The following is a 17500-nucleotide window of genomic DNA, read 5'->3' as shown; positions in this document are numbered from 1 at the left end:
ACTAACATTAAATTTGGAGTCCCATAATATTTACCATTCTTCAAATCTCAATGACAATAAGCAAATAAACTTTATGGGACTCAGGGGTCATAAATCTTGACGAAAATACCCAACCTTTAAAATACTTCATCTTATTTTTTCTTTATTTGAATTTACACTGACGGATCTTTAAAAGGACTTTTATAACTTCGCGAATGGTTCTCAGTTTAAATACATTAATATTATTATTTTGGTGTCCGTCTTATCAGGCGACGAGAAAATATAAGGAAGAACACGAAAGATACAAAGCGAATGAGGCAGATTTGCTCGTAAAAACGAAAGCTAGCGCAAATAAGGCTGCATAATTAAATATTTATGAGGCAATAAAAGAGACGTAAGCGAAAATAAAAGAAAATGCCAAAAAAAAAAAAACTGAAAATGCACGAAACAAATAACGAGATGATTTAAAGCCGAAAAGGAGAATGATCACTAACATAAAGATCTTTCATAAAGGCGAGATTGCAAATTTAAGATATTAAAAGTATGAAACAAACGGCTAAGAACTACTAAAGAATTAAAAACTCCATGAAGAAATCGGTGCAGCAAAACAAGAGGCCAAACAGGAGATGTTTAAAACTTAAAAAAAAAGCAATGGATCAAAATATGTTTCAGTTCTGACAGCTCGTATATGGCGAAGATTATCATGGCCGACAGTATCTATCCCTGTCTCATTACTTATGTCAGTGCCAAAGTATATAGAATAAGGGACTCCCTCTATATACCTTGGTTAGTGCAAGCAGAGCAAATTTATCAACATGCTACTTTTCTTTTTCAAAGTTCCACTTTATCATAGATTGTGACTTATGTCCACACAATCTTAGACACTCGTACGCATGCTAACCTACATTCACATACTCATGCAGAGAGAGAGAGAGAGAGAGAGAGAGAGAGAGAGAGAGAGAGAGAGAGAGAGAGATTTGCTAATTAGAAAATAAATCGACGAATTATAGGTTTCTAGATAGATAAAGTAAAATGCTAAGACATGAAACCAAGAAAGCTGTAGAATAAGAATGAGAGAGAGAGAGAGAGAGAGAGAGAGAGAGAGAGAGAGAGAGAGAGAGAGAGAGAGAGAGAGAGATTTTCTAATTAAAAAATAGCTCAACGAATTATAGATTTCTAGATAGATGGAGTAAAATGCTAAGACATGAAACCAAGAAAGCTGGAGAATAAGAATGAGAGAGAGAGAGAGAGAGAGAGAGAGAGAGAGAGAGAGGAATAATTGCGCCAATAATCATTCATGAATTATGATAATTAGGTGAAAGGCGATTAGATGTGTGCTACCTGAATTAATTTACATTCATTAAAACTGATTATTTAAATTAAGCCTTTAATTGCGTTAACAACCACACTTCACGCACACACACACATACATACATAGTGCACACACACACACACATATATAAATATATATATATATATATATATATATATATATATTATATATATATATATATATATAGCCCCATAACCTTTCTTAGATTTCTTGTTCTAAAACTGGGATAAGACAATATGTTTTTCTTATCTTTCATAAGGAGTTTATATCGAAACAGCTGGATGGTTGTGCTTTTACGTGATGGCCTAAGACATAGACAACTGGATGTCCATTTGTACATCAGATTGAGACAGAAAGGAGACGGCTCTCATCCCACTGTAAGCCACGGAACACCCTCCTACAGGAGAGAGAATAAAGGCTGTTGGTGTCTGCTGGAAGAACTGACGACAGGGGAGAAATCCCAAGCCTCGAAAACACGGCCGTTTCTGTCTCTGCTTTATCATCAGCATTACAGTTTGTCTCGGAGAGCACAGAAGCAAATCCAGCAAATTGAGCTATTGTAGTCAGGTTGAGGTCCCTCGTTTTGTCAAACGTCATTCCGTCATTTGTCTCTCCTAATGCGGTGTGGTCTCGTATTGTCACATTTAATTTGTCACACGTCTCGTCTAATACTGCGTGGACCCTAAACACTCTAGTCACATTTGTCACCACTAACTGACTTGTCAGTCAGGATGCCACGGCGGGTATACCCGTGCCCACAAGTACTGCATATAAACAATATGATGACGATTTATGGGGACTCTATTTGCCTCCCAAGTTTACTTCGAGGGTGTTTTTTTTTTTTTTTTACTTCGACCCGAAGTACGAGTAGTAAGTTGTTACGAATTTAAAAAAAGTTGCTGAGACGTAAATGATTTTCTCTCGTGAATTGTTGCAGCTGCGTAAAAAAAATATATATAAATAAAGTAGTCGAGATGACTCAATGAGGCGATGGAATGCTCGGGGAACTTGGAATGGCTATGATTTCGTTATTTGCCCTTTAAGATCTACCTCACGCATATATATATATATATATATATATATATATATATATATATATATATATATATATATATATATATATATGCAATAATCTACAAATGTCCTTTTTATCGAATTCGCTCTACCTCGGAATTAATATATTTTCATGTATGTTAAGCGAAGGGGATGTTTTTAGTTGATAATAATTTCGTCCTCTCCTGGATTCGAACCAGCGGACAGAAGAGAAATATGGCCGAGTCGGTAACGCATGTGTGTGTGTGTGAGCGTGTGTGTGGTGGGTAGACAGAGAGGATGAACATCTATCATAGGATATGTTTAATTTCAGAAGTACAGTTTCATGTTACAGTCTAGTAAACGAAATAAATGCCACATAAAACATAATCATAAATGTGCCAAAATCAGTATTTCATGGATATACCAGATGAAATCACTTTTATTTTCATGCTGTGTAGACAACAAAATCAAACACTAAATGTTACTGATTGTATTTAAGTTATTTGTGTTTTTAACATCGAAATGTCTCTGGAGAAGGGTTTACAAAACAGAGAAATCAAAAAGAAAAATTGGGAAAATATAGAACTATACCAATTGGGAAAAATAGAAATACCTTCTATGCCATATTCCGAAGACATATTGCTAAGCAAAAAATGTACTCATTGAAAAATGATATAACTACGCCAATCAGACTCTTAAGAAACGGCCTTTGTGCCAATCCGAAAGCAATGTATCACTGTTTTGCCAATCACAGACAAAAAAAAAAAAAAAAAAAAAAAAAAAAACCAATCAAATAAAAAAAACAACAAAGTCCATAAATATACATCATATATATCAACTTCGCCTCATTTTTCATTTTTTTTCTTTCAAGGGCGTCTATGAGGAGCTGACAGTGAGGGGCGTGGTGAGAAAGAAACGACAGGCCCCTGCCGACGACAGCGACAAGAATGCAGGAGTCCCCATATACGAAGAAGCGTATGGAGTCAACCTAAATGTAAGATTTATATTTACATTTTTTTTTTATCATTTTCTTATATATTTTTGTCCTCTGTCTTTTACCTTCTCTCTATTTTGTCCTGGTACAAGAATGATTATTTTATCATAATTCTATCCTCTAAACTTTTTCAATTTCTCTATTCTGTCCTGGTACAAGAATGATTATTTTATCATAATTCTATAGTCTGTCCTTTCTCAATTTCTCCATCTGTCCCGGTACAAAAATGGTTGTTTTATCATAATTCTAGTCTCTGTCTTTTTTCAATTTCTCTATTTTGTCCTGGTACAAGAATGGTTATTTTATAATTCCATTCTCTGTCCTTTTTCAATTTCTCTATTTTGTCCTGGTACAAGAATGATTATTTTATCATAATAATTCTATCCTCTGTCCTTTTTCAATTTCTCTATTTTGTCCTGGTACAAGAATGTTTGAGTATTTTCTCTCGCACCTTTATTTCATTGTTCTTCTTTTTAAATCACCACAAGTTGACAGGAAGCTCACTTAATTATATATTTACATATGTCTTTTTTATAACTTGCTGACTACTCCGCAACGGGACCTACAGTTTACTGTGGCATCCGAACCACATTATATCAAGAAACGAATTCATAATTACCAGGAATAAATTCCTCTGGTTCCTCATTGGTAGCAGCGGGGAGCGAACTCGGGCTGCCAGATTGATAGGCGGATGCGCACCCGACTCGTCCAGTGAGGAACTTTCTCGTTGATACACACAAACAGACAAACATAATAATATGTAAAGAGGTAAATTGATTACCTGAATAAACAAGAAACAAGAAAGAAAAAAAATTACACCAATGAAAAGGAAGAACTTGAAAAAACAAAAGAATGAATGAAGAAAGGTAGAAATGAAAAAGAGAAAATATGAAAAAAAGAGGCATCATTTTCCACAGTTACTTCGCAGAATGAGAAAATCAGAAGAAAAAGTAAATGATTAATAAATGAATAGAAAAAAAATAAATAGAATAAAAAATAAATAAGTAAAATAGAGAAATAATTAAAGAAATAAAATGAGATATTAAAAGATAAAGATATAAATAAATAAACAGACAAAACCATAAATATAGCCGACAAATAAATAAATACCGAATAAATAAATATATATGTAAATGAATGTATATATATATAAATATATATACATTATATATATATATATATATATAATATATATATATATATATATATATATATATATATATATGCAATTTACATTTAATAGATAGATTAATAAATCTGTTAGCTTAGAGGTACTGGAAATTTATACCAAAGTTAATTAGGATGCACAATGCATCGCGTCAGACCCATGAGACGAGAGGTGCATAATTCGTTCAACCACCTCTTGTGCCATTCTTCGTCTGTTGGTATTTCATTCGCTTTGGGTAATACAGAGTGTTTGTTGTATACACTTGCATGGGATTATACACATACGTGCGTTCAAACAGACACGCATGTATATATATATATATATATTATATATATATATATATATATAGATATATATACATATACATACATATATATACGTTTATATATGCGACTGTAAATGAATGAAGAGAAGTTTTTCCTAGGAAAGGTATATTGAGGGCTTTCAGTAAAATACAGTAACCTGAACTGTATCCAAAGCTTCTAACCATGAACCGTAAACAAATTACGTGTTAATTGAATAGCAATGCAGAGAAGAGAGAGAATTCAGTTATAAAAAAAATAATAAACAAACAAATAAAACTGTTGACAGTGAAGACCCGCAGGAAACAGCAACCACTCTACTGAAACAAATAATCATGTATCTTAAAAGATAATATGGAGTCTTCATGGTAATAACGAATAGTTACACCATCACGCAGAAAGGATGAAAATATGACCAATAGCTTAATATATAACCTGAGAGGGCACTGAGGCATCTGTGGCGTCTCTACAACCCAGCAACATTCGTCACACTTGCGCAGCCGTCCAAGCGAGCCTGCAGTATCATAAAGTGTAAAGTGGTTTCTTGCAACACTTTTCACAAGTACTCGACCATAGATATGAAGGGTGGCCACTTTTATTATGGACAAACATCGTGGAAATGCCATGACTTATAATAATAGGCATGGTCTGATTACGTATTCCACTCTGAATGCAGATATAAACAGCTAAGAAATTCATATCATCTAGCATTAATGATGGTAAATATATGAGAAGATAAGAGACTACCAATTCATTGGTATTAGATAGCAAGTGAAGAGATGGTGGGACTAATGAGTACTGGCATTTACTCTCAGGCCCTTCTGTGTTTAAAAACACACAGTCTTATTACTGGCAGTGCAAGAAGGATCGTTTCAAATAGGCCTATATGCTGTGATTAAATATATTGACCTGGTTACCTGGAGATTGCTACATAACTGTCACCTTTGCATCCTGAAAAGGAAATAAAGAAATATATGAATATATATGTGTGTGTATATATATGTGTGCATGTATATGTGTGTGTATGTATGCATGTATGTATGTATGTTTGTATTGAACCTACTGGTTACTTTCTATCAGAGATGTATGTAATTGTAATAAGAATTTAGAATTTTCCTCACGTTTTGAATGTTCCTGTCACGACAAACCCTAATACACACACATACACACACACAAATATATATATATATATATATATATATAATATATATATATTTATATATACATATATATTAATATATATGGTATATTTATATCATATATATATTATATATAATATATATTATATATATATATATATTTATATATCATATATATATATAGATATATATATATATATAATATATATATATATATATATATATATTATATATATATATATATATATATATATATATATATATATATATATATATATTATAGTATATATATATTATATATATATATATATTATATATATATATATATATATATATATAATATATATATATATATTATAATACATGTGTGTGTGTGTGTGTATGTTCAACTGAATCACGAAAGTTTGGAACGTAATAAATCTATAGATAAAGGTATAAGCCACGAAGGAAAAATATACAACGGATTTGCCGCAAGATCTTTCGACGTTCAACGTCCTTTACTTAGTAGATAAAATGACTTACATGAGGAATTGACAGTACATGAAAGCTTCGTATAACTGACAGATAGGGATTATAAGGAGATTATTATCTAGAATCCGTCACACCTGGAGAAAGAGTAACCTTTCCAAACAAGCATAAACATGGGTACAATAAAAAACAAGAAGATTAAGTCAATCTGCTCAGACACAAGGTGAAGCCAGTCTATTTGCTTAATAAAGGACGCTGAACGTCGAAAGATCTTGCGGAAACTACTTTGTTTATTTTTCCTTCGTGGCTTATATCTTTATATATATATATATATATATATATATATATATATATATATATATATATATATATATATATATATATGAGACTGCTTAATAAAATCAAGGAAACAGAGGCATATCGCAAGCGTGCAGGCAATGTAACAGTTAGTCCCACTCACCAGATACTATGTGTCAACGTAAGCAGTGACTCTCCCAACTTGGCTTTGATGCTCCGTGTCTCTGACTATCCCTGGTCAAGGAGGGTCCTGTCAAGCCCTTTGGCTGAGCCCCATGGCAATTTCAAGCTGTGAAGGAGACGATTATTGTCTGTAACATGAGAGGCATGGAAATCTCTTAGCCACATTTCTGAACATCCCCCCTCCCCCTCCCCCCCCCCCCCTCTCTCTCTCTGTCTCTCTCTGTCCTCTCTCTCTTGTAACCTTCGTACCTCAGCCTCAACCTTGTTTGACATAATGATACGTCGTAAGTTATAACCCCTTTCTTATGTATTTTTCCCCTCTCTCTCTCTCTCTCTCTCTCTCTCTCTCTCTCTCTCTCTCTCTCTCTCTCTCAGCCGCGAACCTCTGAAAAGAAAAAAGAATCTTTAACGACTGACGCCAATAATTACATCGCAGATGGTAATATCTAACATTTTTCCTCGCTATCTCTCTCTCTCTCTCTCTCTCTCTCTCTCTCTCTCTCAGTCTCTCTCTTATCTCTACTTGCATTTGTTATCCTCTCTGTCAGGGCTCTCTTCTCTCTTACACTTACATTTTATCCCTCTATTTCTTCTTCCTCTCTCTTACACTTACATTTTCTCATGTGATTTTGTTTCATTTCCCTGCAGAACCGTTTCAATTCCGAGGGTCTCCGCCTCTACGAGTCGTTCGGAGACAGCCCAACCAGCGATCAGCTCAACTTAGAGACGACTGAATCTCCCATCAAACCTTACCACAGGTGAGTTTGACATCCAACCTTCAGTTAGGCAAAGTGAAAGTGATTGCCATCGAAATATCTAAAGCAAAGTATTGAGAGTTTAGATATCGAAAACAAAATCGTGTGATTCATTTCAGAGGAAACAAGTTAGGGATCACGTCACAAAATAGAAATTCAAAAGAAAGAGTTAAAAGTTTAGATAACTAGATAAAAATGTTAGATATCAACGCTATTGTGTGGTCGTAAGGAGTGGAAACGATTTAGACACCAGAAACAATGTTCGTCACAAGAAGAAACATGAAGTTAAGGTCTAAAAATAGTGTTTACAATTTAGACACAGAGAAAGCGTTAGAAATAAGGAACAAGAACTAGAGATAGTTTTACAAATTTTGACACCACAATAAACATTTAAAAATCTGGATCGAAAGCAAAGCCACATCATTTTTCTACAACGCAATTAATCTAAACTTCAAAACGAAAGGAACACCCATTCCTAGAATTCATAACACCAAACAGGCATAATCACCAAAGTTAGAAAAAGTTTATCATAGCAAAAAAAAAAAAAAAAAAAAAAAACAACCACTAAGAATGACAGATCAGCTCCAATAAAAGATATTCTAGCACCAATCTAAGTTAAAAAGCATAAAAGTTAGACATACATGGAAACAGAAAAAAATAAAAGTTGAACACTAAAGTAAGCCCTCAACACACCACCATATGATTCCAAATGTTTCAGATCTCAGTGTCAATCAAATATTTTTTTTATCTATATTTAAAGATTTCGCTTCTACAAACACAGATAAGATTTTTGGATGAGTTTAAGCGTAGTAAAGGTGCAATTTGCGAAGAATGCTGTTATCTGTATTACTGAAATATATGATTCTATGTAAGGATGAAGTAGTAACGAGGTGATGAAGATATCATGGTTTTATTACAGATAAATGAATTCGTATATGTCTATGATACATGCATAAATATTCACAGTAGAATGTGTCGAACACTTGATGGTATTGTCACATATTTGAAGGATCAATCTAGGGTAAGAATCAATTTATGGATTTTTGAAAAAATTGTTTTTGGATCATTCATTACGTCAGGCTCTCTCCTAAAATAATCACCATTTGTCTATGATTTATGTAAGATAGGCAAATGTTTACACACAAAATGATGATTTCGAGAATTCAGGCAACATCTAGATGAGCATCACCTAAATACACTGAAAAATTTCAAGACTTGGGTGAAGTGTGGAGTAAATAATATCTCAGTACACGGCAGATTTAGGTATGTAAATCTCACCATTACGTAACTCGAGAGTGAAGGCTCTCAAGACACAGTACTATGGGCTAATGTGTAAACAAAAGCAACAACAGCGTCCTGAAAATCAGTACAGTTGCGTTCGCTGTTCATTCTTCTTCTTTCTTTCACTCTCACTGGCACCACCACCAGAGACGGAAGACTTGACCCGAGTGGTTCTCGTCTCTTCCCACTTCCAGCGTAAGTTTTTCCCAAAGAGGAACGAAACACGCTTCTTTTGTAGTTAGATCTGTTTGTTTGTCCGTCCCAAAGAAAGCTCGACTTTTCCTTTAAATTTCTTGCTTGTTTTTAGTTTCCCTCCTTGTTTATTTGTCTATCCCAAAAGCGTTGTATGTCCTTCCTTTATTTATTTATTTATTTATCAATTTCTTCCTTTTGTCCCCTTTCCTGACTGGAGAACATTGCGTTTTGATTTTTTACCTGAACTGGAAAACGACTTTCTTCTCAAGTTACATCACACTTTTTGTCCCCCTACAAGAGTTTTGAAGTATTTAGAGAGTTTTAAGTGTTTGTGAATCTGTTTTGTCATCATATAACTTCTGAGGAAGAGAACATTATCAGATTCGTCCTTATATAACTAGAATTCCTATCAGATTCTTACCATTTCATTTCAAGAATTTTTACCGACTCGGTTGCCAAAATGTTTCCCTCTCAAAATAAAAAGTTACAAGTTCCCCTTGCAATATTCTCATCATTCCAAGTGTATAATTATTGTTCCCTCCCTGACTGGAATTATCGCTTTCCCGGTGACAAAATTCTTTCCTTCCTGTTTACAAGATTCTTACTATGGCAGTACAACATTCCAAAATGTGTGCTGTCAATTGCTTACAATAACAGCAAGTAGTTTTGTATGCTAATGTATAATATATAATAACAGTCGAATATTCTCTGTGAGATAAGTTTTCTATTAATATTGTTTATCAATAACCTTATAATAAATCCACGGACGTGATTTGCTTGACAAACAGATCACAAAGACACGCAAGAATTGGCCATGCTAATTTGTGTATGAATACGCATCACATATGTATTTTATTTTTGCTTTTTCAAGGTAACAGGTAGAGGTGGGTTTTAATCATGGTGTTGTATTATGTTCTTTTGGCTTTTTTATTTGAATAATCTAAGTGTTGCATTTTGATTTGAATTGTGTGGATAACTGTTTAAGGAAAATGACTGACTTAGCCAGAGTCAAGGGTAAGTATCCAGCCATATGTTTTACTTTATAATGTGAAGAAATATGCACGTGCCATTATATGCACCATAGATCTCGTAGATACACAACCATCTTAATCTCACAAAATTCACTGTATTGAAACAAGACTTGAAATTATATTATCACCAGCTTATTTCAGTATTGAAAATACACATGCAATTTCTAAATGGTTTAGTGATTATTGACATTAAATTAACTAAACTGATATTTCTGAGTTTTCCTTTCGGGGTCATTTACATCCAGATAAGGTGTCATTTTTGGGGCTTTCTACATAATAGAGACGAATGAGGTGCTGTTTATGAGCCTTTTACATTAAGATAACTTGGTTGCAATTTTTGGGACCTTTTACATATAGACTGCTGGGGTGATGTTTTTGGGGCCTTTTAAATTAAGATAACTTGATTGCCGTTTTTGGGTCCTTTTACATTACGATAACTCGGTTGTCATTTTTGGGGCCTTTTACATTAAGATAACTTGGTTGCCAATTTTGGAGGTTTTTATATTAAGATAAATTGGTTGCCATTTTTAGGACCCTACATCAAGATATCTTGGTTGTCATTTTTGGGCCTTTGCATTAAAATAACTTGGTTACACTTATCTTAGATCCGGTGGAAGGAAATAATTTAACATGAGTCGGTGCACGAGTTCCACAAACAAAGGTATCGGAAGACACAGAAAGGTCAGGCAGTGGAGTTTGAATTCATTTACGATCTTCGTTCAGACTCACTCAGACTAAATTAAAGCTACGAATTTTTTGATGCCGCAGCAGTGTTCAAAACCAGCTCTGCTGAGACGGATTCAAGCGGAGTTTTTTTTTTTTCTGGGACACAGAAAGCACCACAGACAGAAAGTGACTCAGAGATGATTGATTGATTGATTACAGCTACTGAGACTGGCGTCACAACACCTATAGGTTACTGACGCCGTAATAAACTGAGAAAAACGAAACTAAAAAAATAGATAAATAAGTTTAAAAGTAGTTTCATGTGACAAATATAGACACGTACGCACACACACACACACCCACACACACACACACACACACACACACACACACACATACACACACACACACACACATATATATATATATATATATATATATATATATATATATATATATATATATATATATACATGCACTGGATAATCATGTCAATTCACATAGACTATCTAACACTAAAACGAAAAGAGAAATTAGTTCTTAGTGTTTCATTTACCTCCTCGTTACTTCCGTATGTCGAATAAAAAAAAACTTTTTATTTACTGAGTAATAAGTAACTCCGTCCAAAAACACCCAAATAAACAGGATAAAGGGAGAGGTAAGAACTGTTATAAACAAGGGAAACATCGGTAAGACTCGTTTAAGAAATGTGGTTCTCGTTCAGGCAAGTAAACCTGATGCGACATATCTCTCGTCCATCAGATTCCTTGTATTCAATGTTAGAGGAGCTCAGACACAGTCGAAACAACAGTAACAACAACACAACAAACAACCACAACAACCTACTGTCGCTTTCTCCAGATTCTTCCGTGTTTTTGGAGAGGTCCTCAAGCAAGTTTCAGTAACTCTCGCGATTTCAAGTTCGGAATGGAGAGAGAGAGAGAGAGAGAGAGAAAAATCTCCTAAGAAATCGTCTTGTCTTCACGAAATCTTTCGGACAACACCTGGAAACCAGCCCCTGCCCCCCCACCCTTTTTTTTTTCTAAACAAGAGTTCGAATTCAAGCGAAAAATTAAAGCTATAAAAGTTATAAAACAAAACGCTCAAAATATCTTTCGTTTTCTCCCCCGAGACCTTGTGGACATATTCAAAGCAGTTTTCCTCCTCAACAGGCCGACCCAGAGAAAATCCCGTTTGCCTTGTCACATTTTCTCTCTCTCTCTCTCTCTCTCTCTCTCTCTCTCTCTCTCTCACACACACACACGCATACCTTTCCTTCATTCTTTTCCAATTGTGTGTTTAACACCGTTATGCTAAGTGACGTGACACACACTTTTTTTTTTTCCCGCGAAGACAAAGGGAACATCTCAGAGAAACGATTGTTTGACTGAGGTTAACTGGAAGGGGCGGAGCTATGTTCTGAAGCAATTAATTGATGCCACCAGTGCATCATCATACGCGGCGCACTGTATGCATTAGTTAAGGTTCCTTGCAGCGTCCCTTCGGCACCTGGCTGCAATCCTTTACAGTCCTTTTACTAAACCTCTTTTCGTATTCTCTTTCTTCCACCTTACTTTCCACCCTCTCTCTACAAAGAAAATTGTTTAATACTATTTCCAGCGCTGAATGACCTCATAGGCCCCAGTGCTTGTTCTATGGCAATATTCGTAACTACAGAAAAACATTAGCATTGAAATACATAGATTGTTAGTAAAATGTACACGCTAAAAGTTTTGCTAAATTCTGGTAAATTTAAGCCAACTTTGATAAAATTCTGCATGTAATATTATTAAGACTGTGAAATATTGCATATTTTCTCTAATGAAAGCAAAAAACAAATAATTAGTTTAACGACTGAACTTACTGAATGAACTTAAAGTCAGTAATTAACGCCACCAGTCATCTGAAACCATTTCCTGACGAAGCCAGAACAAATTAACGTTACAGATAAAGAAACTGAATCCTATAAAAGATTTCTGATCCCGCAATCTTTACTTTCCCCTGTGAGAGGAGGAGTCACTGATTTGAACTGTAGTTCTGTAACGGGTTACTGTCAATCATGGCTCGTTCTACCTTGTGGGTAAGGCTCTCTCTCTCTCTCTCTCTCTCTCTCTCTCTCTCTCTCTCTCTCTCTCTCTCTCTCTCTCTCTCTCTCTCTCTCTCTCTCTCCCCTGGAAGCAAGCAACGGTCACCCCTGTGAATGGTTAGGAATTTTTATTTTTTTTTTATTTTTATTTCTGTAATGAAAATTACGTTTATGGCAACGTCATATTGTACCGTATGTACGGTAGTTTATACAAAGAGAGAGTTCCGGCCTGGTTGATTGTTGAATTAATGATAGAGACCAAGATTATTCACTTTTTTTTTATCTGTATGAATACTTGCAATTATGAATACCATATTCATTGTCTATACTCTGTTTTTTTCATCTGTCCATCCGCCCGTGGTGTTTTCACATGGTAACACTGCTTCCCGGGCTTTAAATAGTTACGCTATGTGTAAATTTTAGGTAAATAAAAGGACATTTGGGTGTACATTTGCAACTGAAAAGCGTTTTAATAATTTACTGTAAGCGAATTACACCGTTAATACTCGAAATAGGATATTGTTATTATTGTTGAATGTAAGCTGAATGTGACTATCTAAAGCCCCGGACGCAGTGCTACCATATACAAACACCACAGGCGCCTGGACAGATGGAAAAAAACCGAGTATAGTAAAATGCATATATTTTGTAAACGTTCGAAGGAATTCCTTCCTGCTTTGCTGCAAACTTTTTATTTTTAATAAGCAGGTCCGTCTAGAGCAGCGTTTCTTAACCTCAGTACCCAACTTGGTCAGGCCTAAGCAGTCCAGCGCCCCCTACATAGTTACCACAAGGATAAAATAAAGACAAGTGCAGTACATCTTGATCATATATTTGGTTCATTCTCCAAAACAAAAAACAGTAATTATGGCAATAGCATTGGCAAAAACAACAAGAAAATACAGGAAAGATCATGGACAAACTCGATACAAAATACTCATCAATGCTATTTTTGTTGTTGCTTATGTGCGACTAGTTTCTCATAAACTTTAACCTGAAAATCAGGTGAAAGTTTATTAAATTTAAGAAATGCGTTAAAAATACATTTGACCAAACGTAATCCTTCACTACAGAAACACTGATATTTTACCGGCACAAAAGTGACTTTCCTCAGCACCCCAGGTTAAGAAACGCTGGTCTAGACCCCCTTGCAAATTCGTAGAGATTCCAAAAGCAACGGCAATTCCCTAGGCAACAGAGCAATCTTGGAACCTGCATAACTGAAATTCTTTTCTGGCGAAGTGATTTGACCACCAGCTTAAATGTCGACATAGGTTGCAGCCATTGTCTTTCGTAGGCCAAACACCACCCGCTGATTGTTTTCCAATCTGGCAGATGGGAGGAGGAGGAGGAGGAGGAGGAGGGGGAGGAGGAGGAGGACCCTCAGGGAGGAAAGGCACTGGTAGTAGAAGCCTACAGGAGGAGGGGGCTAGGAAGGGCGTAAGGGCGTAGGTCACGTGATGCCAGATTCGCTAATCCAGTGGATCCTTAGTTCAACAACACAACGGTTGTTAAATCTAACGTTCTTCCGTCCCTTATCTGCAACCCCCTACGCCTTCCCCTGAAAAAAGGGGGAGGGAAAGGGGGAGGGTATGACGAGGAGTGATGTAGTGAGCAGGGGCAATCTTCAGGGAGATGATCTGACGCGTGGATGGTGGTCAAGTTAAGCTATCAACAAGCACAATACTTTTTATCATCATAATTATTATTTCTTTTTTACTCATACTAAATCAAATCTTCTCCTCTTCAGCCTACGCAACTTTCTTCATCTTCTCCCTCCTCCTCCTCCTCCTTCCCCACTCCTTCTCCTCCTCCTCCTCCCCCTAACCTCCGCCTCCGCCTCTAGCTAACATTCCTGGCGCGCAAGGCATTACAAATATAGACGCGGGGCCAGTTTATGTTGCAGTGAGAACGCGGATCCCTCCAAAATTATCTGCGGCGATGACTGTTGTTCCGTCTTGGGACGAGGAAGCGGTTATGAATTAAGTAAGACCCTTTCGCCACGCGAGGGCTCAAAGGAAAACAAATTGGAGGCGACAATGGTTGGAACTTCATTGCGTGGGACATTTTATTTATTCATTTACTTTTTTTTTCTCTTTTGCTTTCTTGGATTGCAAAGGGCGACTGGCAACGTTATGCTAATGCACGCAATGTCAGAGAAACTCGTCTTTTTATATATATGAATCTAATGAAGCAGTTTTGTTTTCTTTTTTTTTGTCCCAGCAAGATGCCTGAATTTGATTTCAAAGTACAGTTTCGTCTGTATTCACTCTCATTTTTTATTTTTCTGTTCCAAAAAGTGGAGCGTATATATATTTCCTTGGCGAGAGTAATGATATTTTTCTTTTATACGTTCTTATAAATTTTGTGCACATCTGAAAGACCTTACATGCTCCCGATCATTATCATCAAGACCAATTTACACGTTTCTCGTAATATAGGTTTCCAGAAAATGTCTTTGAAAATCATTTTTCATTTTAGCATAAGAAATTATTTTAATTTTCACATATCGATGCTGAGCATAATTCAGTACCTGCTGGTGGTAGAATATTTTCCCATATAGAATAAGTACAAGATTCAACTAGACCTTCATTTACTTTGAAGACAGGGCCGTTGATACCAAGATATGAAAATCTGTTCTTGTGCATATAAGACATACACTAAGGAATCGACATAGACTAAGATATAGATTTGGACTAAGACATAGACTAAGACTAAGGCATAAATAATAGACATAGACAGAGACTAAGGCATAGGCTAAGGCATAGACTAAGACTAAGGCATAGCCATGAAGTAAGACATAGACTAAGATATAGACTAAGGCATAGACATAGACTAAGACGTAGGCATAGACCAAGGGATAGACTAGGACTAAGGCATAGACATAGACTAAGAAAGGGTACTGAGAGATGAGAGATGAATTTAAAAAAAAAGACATACGTAGACTAAGGCACAGACACATACAATAAGGCATAGTCATAGACTAAGGCAAAGACATAAATGGAGGTTGGTTAAGGGAGGGTAACGAAAGCCGAGAGAAAAATTAAAAATATACGCGGGGGTTGGGGTGGGGGTGGAGGGGTGGTTGAAGGACCGGAGAATTGGAAAATCCACATCGCGTCCGCGCGTGGAATTACCTCAGAATGACGAGGCTATTTATGCTTCCAAGGAAAAATTATGCAAAGGAAAAAAAAAAAATCTGCTTTTGTATCCTACTCGAAGACAAACAACGATGATGCATACATTTCGAAATCTGCCTTCGCGCATACGCGCGCTCCCGGGAGCAGAATTATACCCCAAGAGTGACGAAGCGATTTGCGGCCTGAAAGAATAACCATAATATAAAAAATGGGACCTTTGTAATCGCGAACTCCATCATGAATTGCAGCGGTAGCCCCCTCACGTCACGTCAGGTGCTGAAGCTCCTGACGGTGGTGTCCAGGAGAACAGAGGCAAATGAGGTTGTCAAAAACGACCCACCGGATTCTGAAAGTCACTGCCTAAGGTAGAGAAGGTCGGGGTCAGGCGAACTTGGGAGTGGAAGAAAGGTCATTCATGTGATGGGCTTGTTTGCGTGGATTCCTTATCGGGTCTTTGCTACTTTCATGTATACTGAGGTGGGATTTTTTGTTTGATATATATACATATATATATATATATATATAGATATATATATATATATATATATAAATATATAAGTCTAATAAATTAATCTAAACACTCTCACCATACACACACACACACATGCATGTATACATTATATTATAATGTAAGCATGTATGTGTGTGTGTGTAAGGTAAGTGTTCATATCAATATACGTATGCACATAAATAAAGAAGTAGCTATAAGACCTCTAAAGTACATTCAAATATATTGTGAATCTTGAGTACACATTTATATAAGGAGGCACATACAAACGTATCCAAACATACACTAAGTGAAAATTGGGGAAGAAAATCAATTAAAAAAGATCTTTTTTATTTTTCTTGACCACTTCTTTCCCATTTAGTATATATTAGTATATTACCCCTTTCTTCTAAGCAATGTCGAACTTCGAGACTCGCGAATTAAATGTTCTGACTAGCCTTATATTAGATATCTTTACATCACGGAAATATTCACAAATCGTATTCCTTTCTGGAAGGGTGGATGAGGAGGACCACAGAGGCTATTCACTCTATTGTAATGTTGATTCAGTTACAGATCAAGTGACAAGTTCCTACAGATTTAGGAAAGTTTATTGTTCATTGTGCAAAAACCAGAGTTCCTGGGAAACTTCCATTTCTCTCGTGGAATTTAACATCTCGTCGACAATGCGTGAGATACCGATGCGAGTCATAATACATACATACATGTATATATATATATATATAAATATATATATATATATTATATAATTATTACTACATATATATATATATATATATATATATATATATATATATATATATATATATATATATATATTTATATAAATTCGCATCGGTATCTCACAAATTGTCGACGAGATGTTAAATTCCACGTGAGAAATGGAACTTTCCATTATATATATATATAGTATATATATATATATATATATATATATATA

At 35.5% G+C, this 17500-nt stretch overlaps 1 protein-coding gene across 7 annotated transcripts in view; it reads left to right on the top strand.

Moving 5' to 3' along the window:
• Positions 1-17500, top strand: part of LOC135226585 (uncharacterized) — a 206213-nt gene that overhangs the window by 163585 nt on the left and 25128 nt on the right. For 4 of the 7 annotated variants that reach the window (XM_064266275.1, XM_064266273.1, XM_064266279.1 and 1 more), the window contains exons 2-4: positions 3219-3341; positions 7547-7656; positions 9082-9129. In XM_064266275.1, coding sequence (XP_064122345.1) covers positions 3219-3341; positions 7547-7656; positions 9082-9129 — 281 coding nt within the window. The remainder of the gene's footprint in view (positions 1-3218; positions 3342-7546; positions 7657-9081; positions 9130-17500) is intronic. The other 3 variants (XM_064266277.1, XM_064266274.1, XM_064266278.1) reach the window with 1 other exon arrangement.

Source organism: Macrobrachium nipponense, chromosome 14, assembly GCF_015104395.2.
Source record: "Macrobrachium nipponense isolate FS-2020 chromosome 14, ASM1510439v2, whole genome shotgun sequence".
NCBI classification, from domain to species: Eukaryota; Metazoa; Arthropoda; class Malacostraca; order Decapoda; family Palaemonidae; genus Macrobrachium; species Macrobrachium nipponense.
This window is presented reverse-complemented; position numbering and strand designations above follow the sequence as displayed.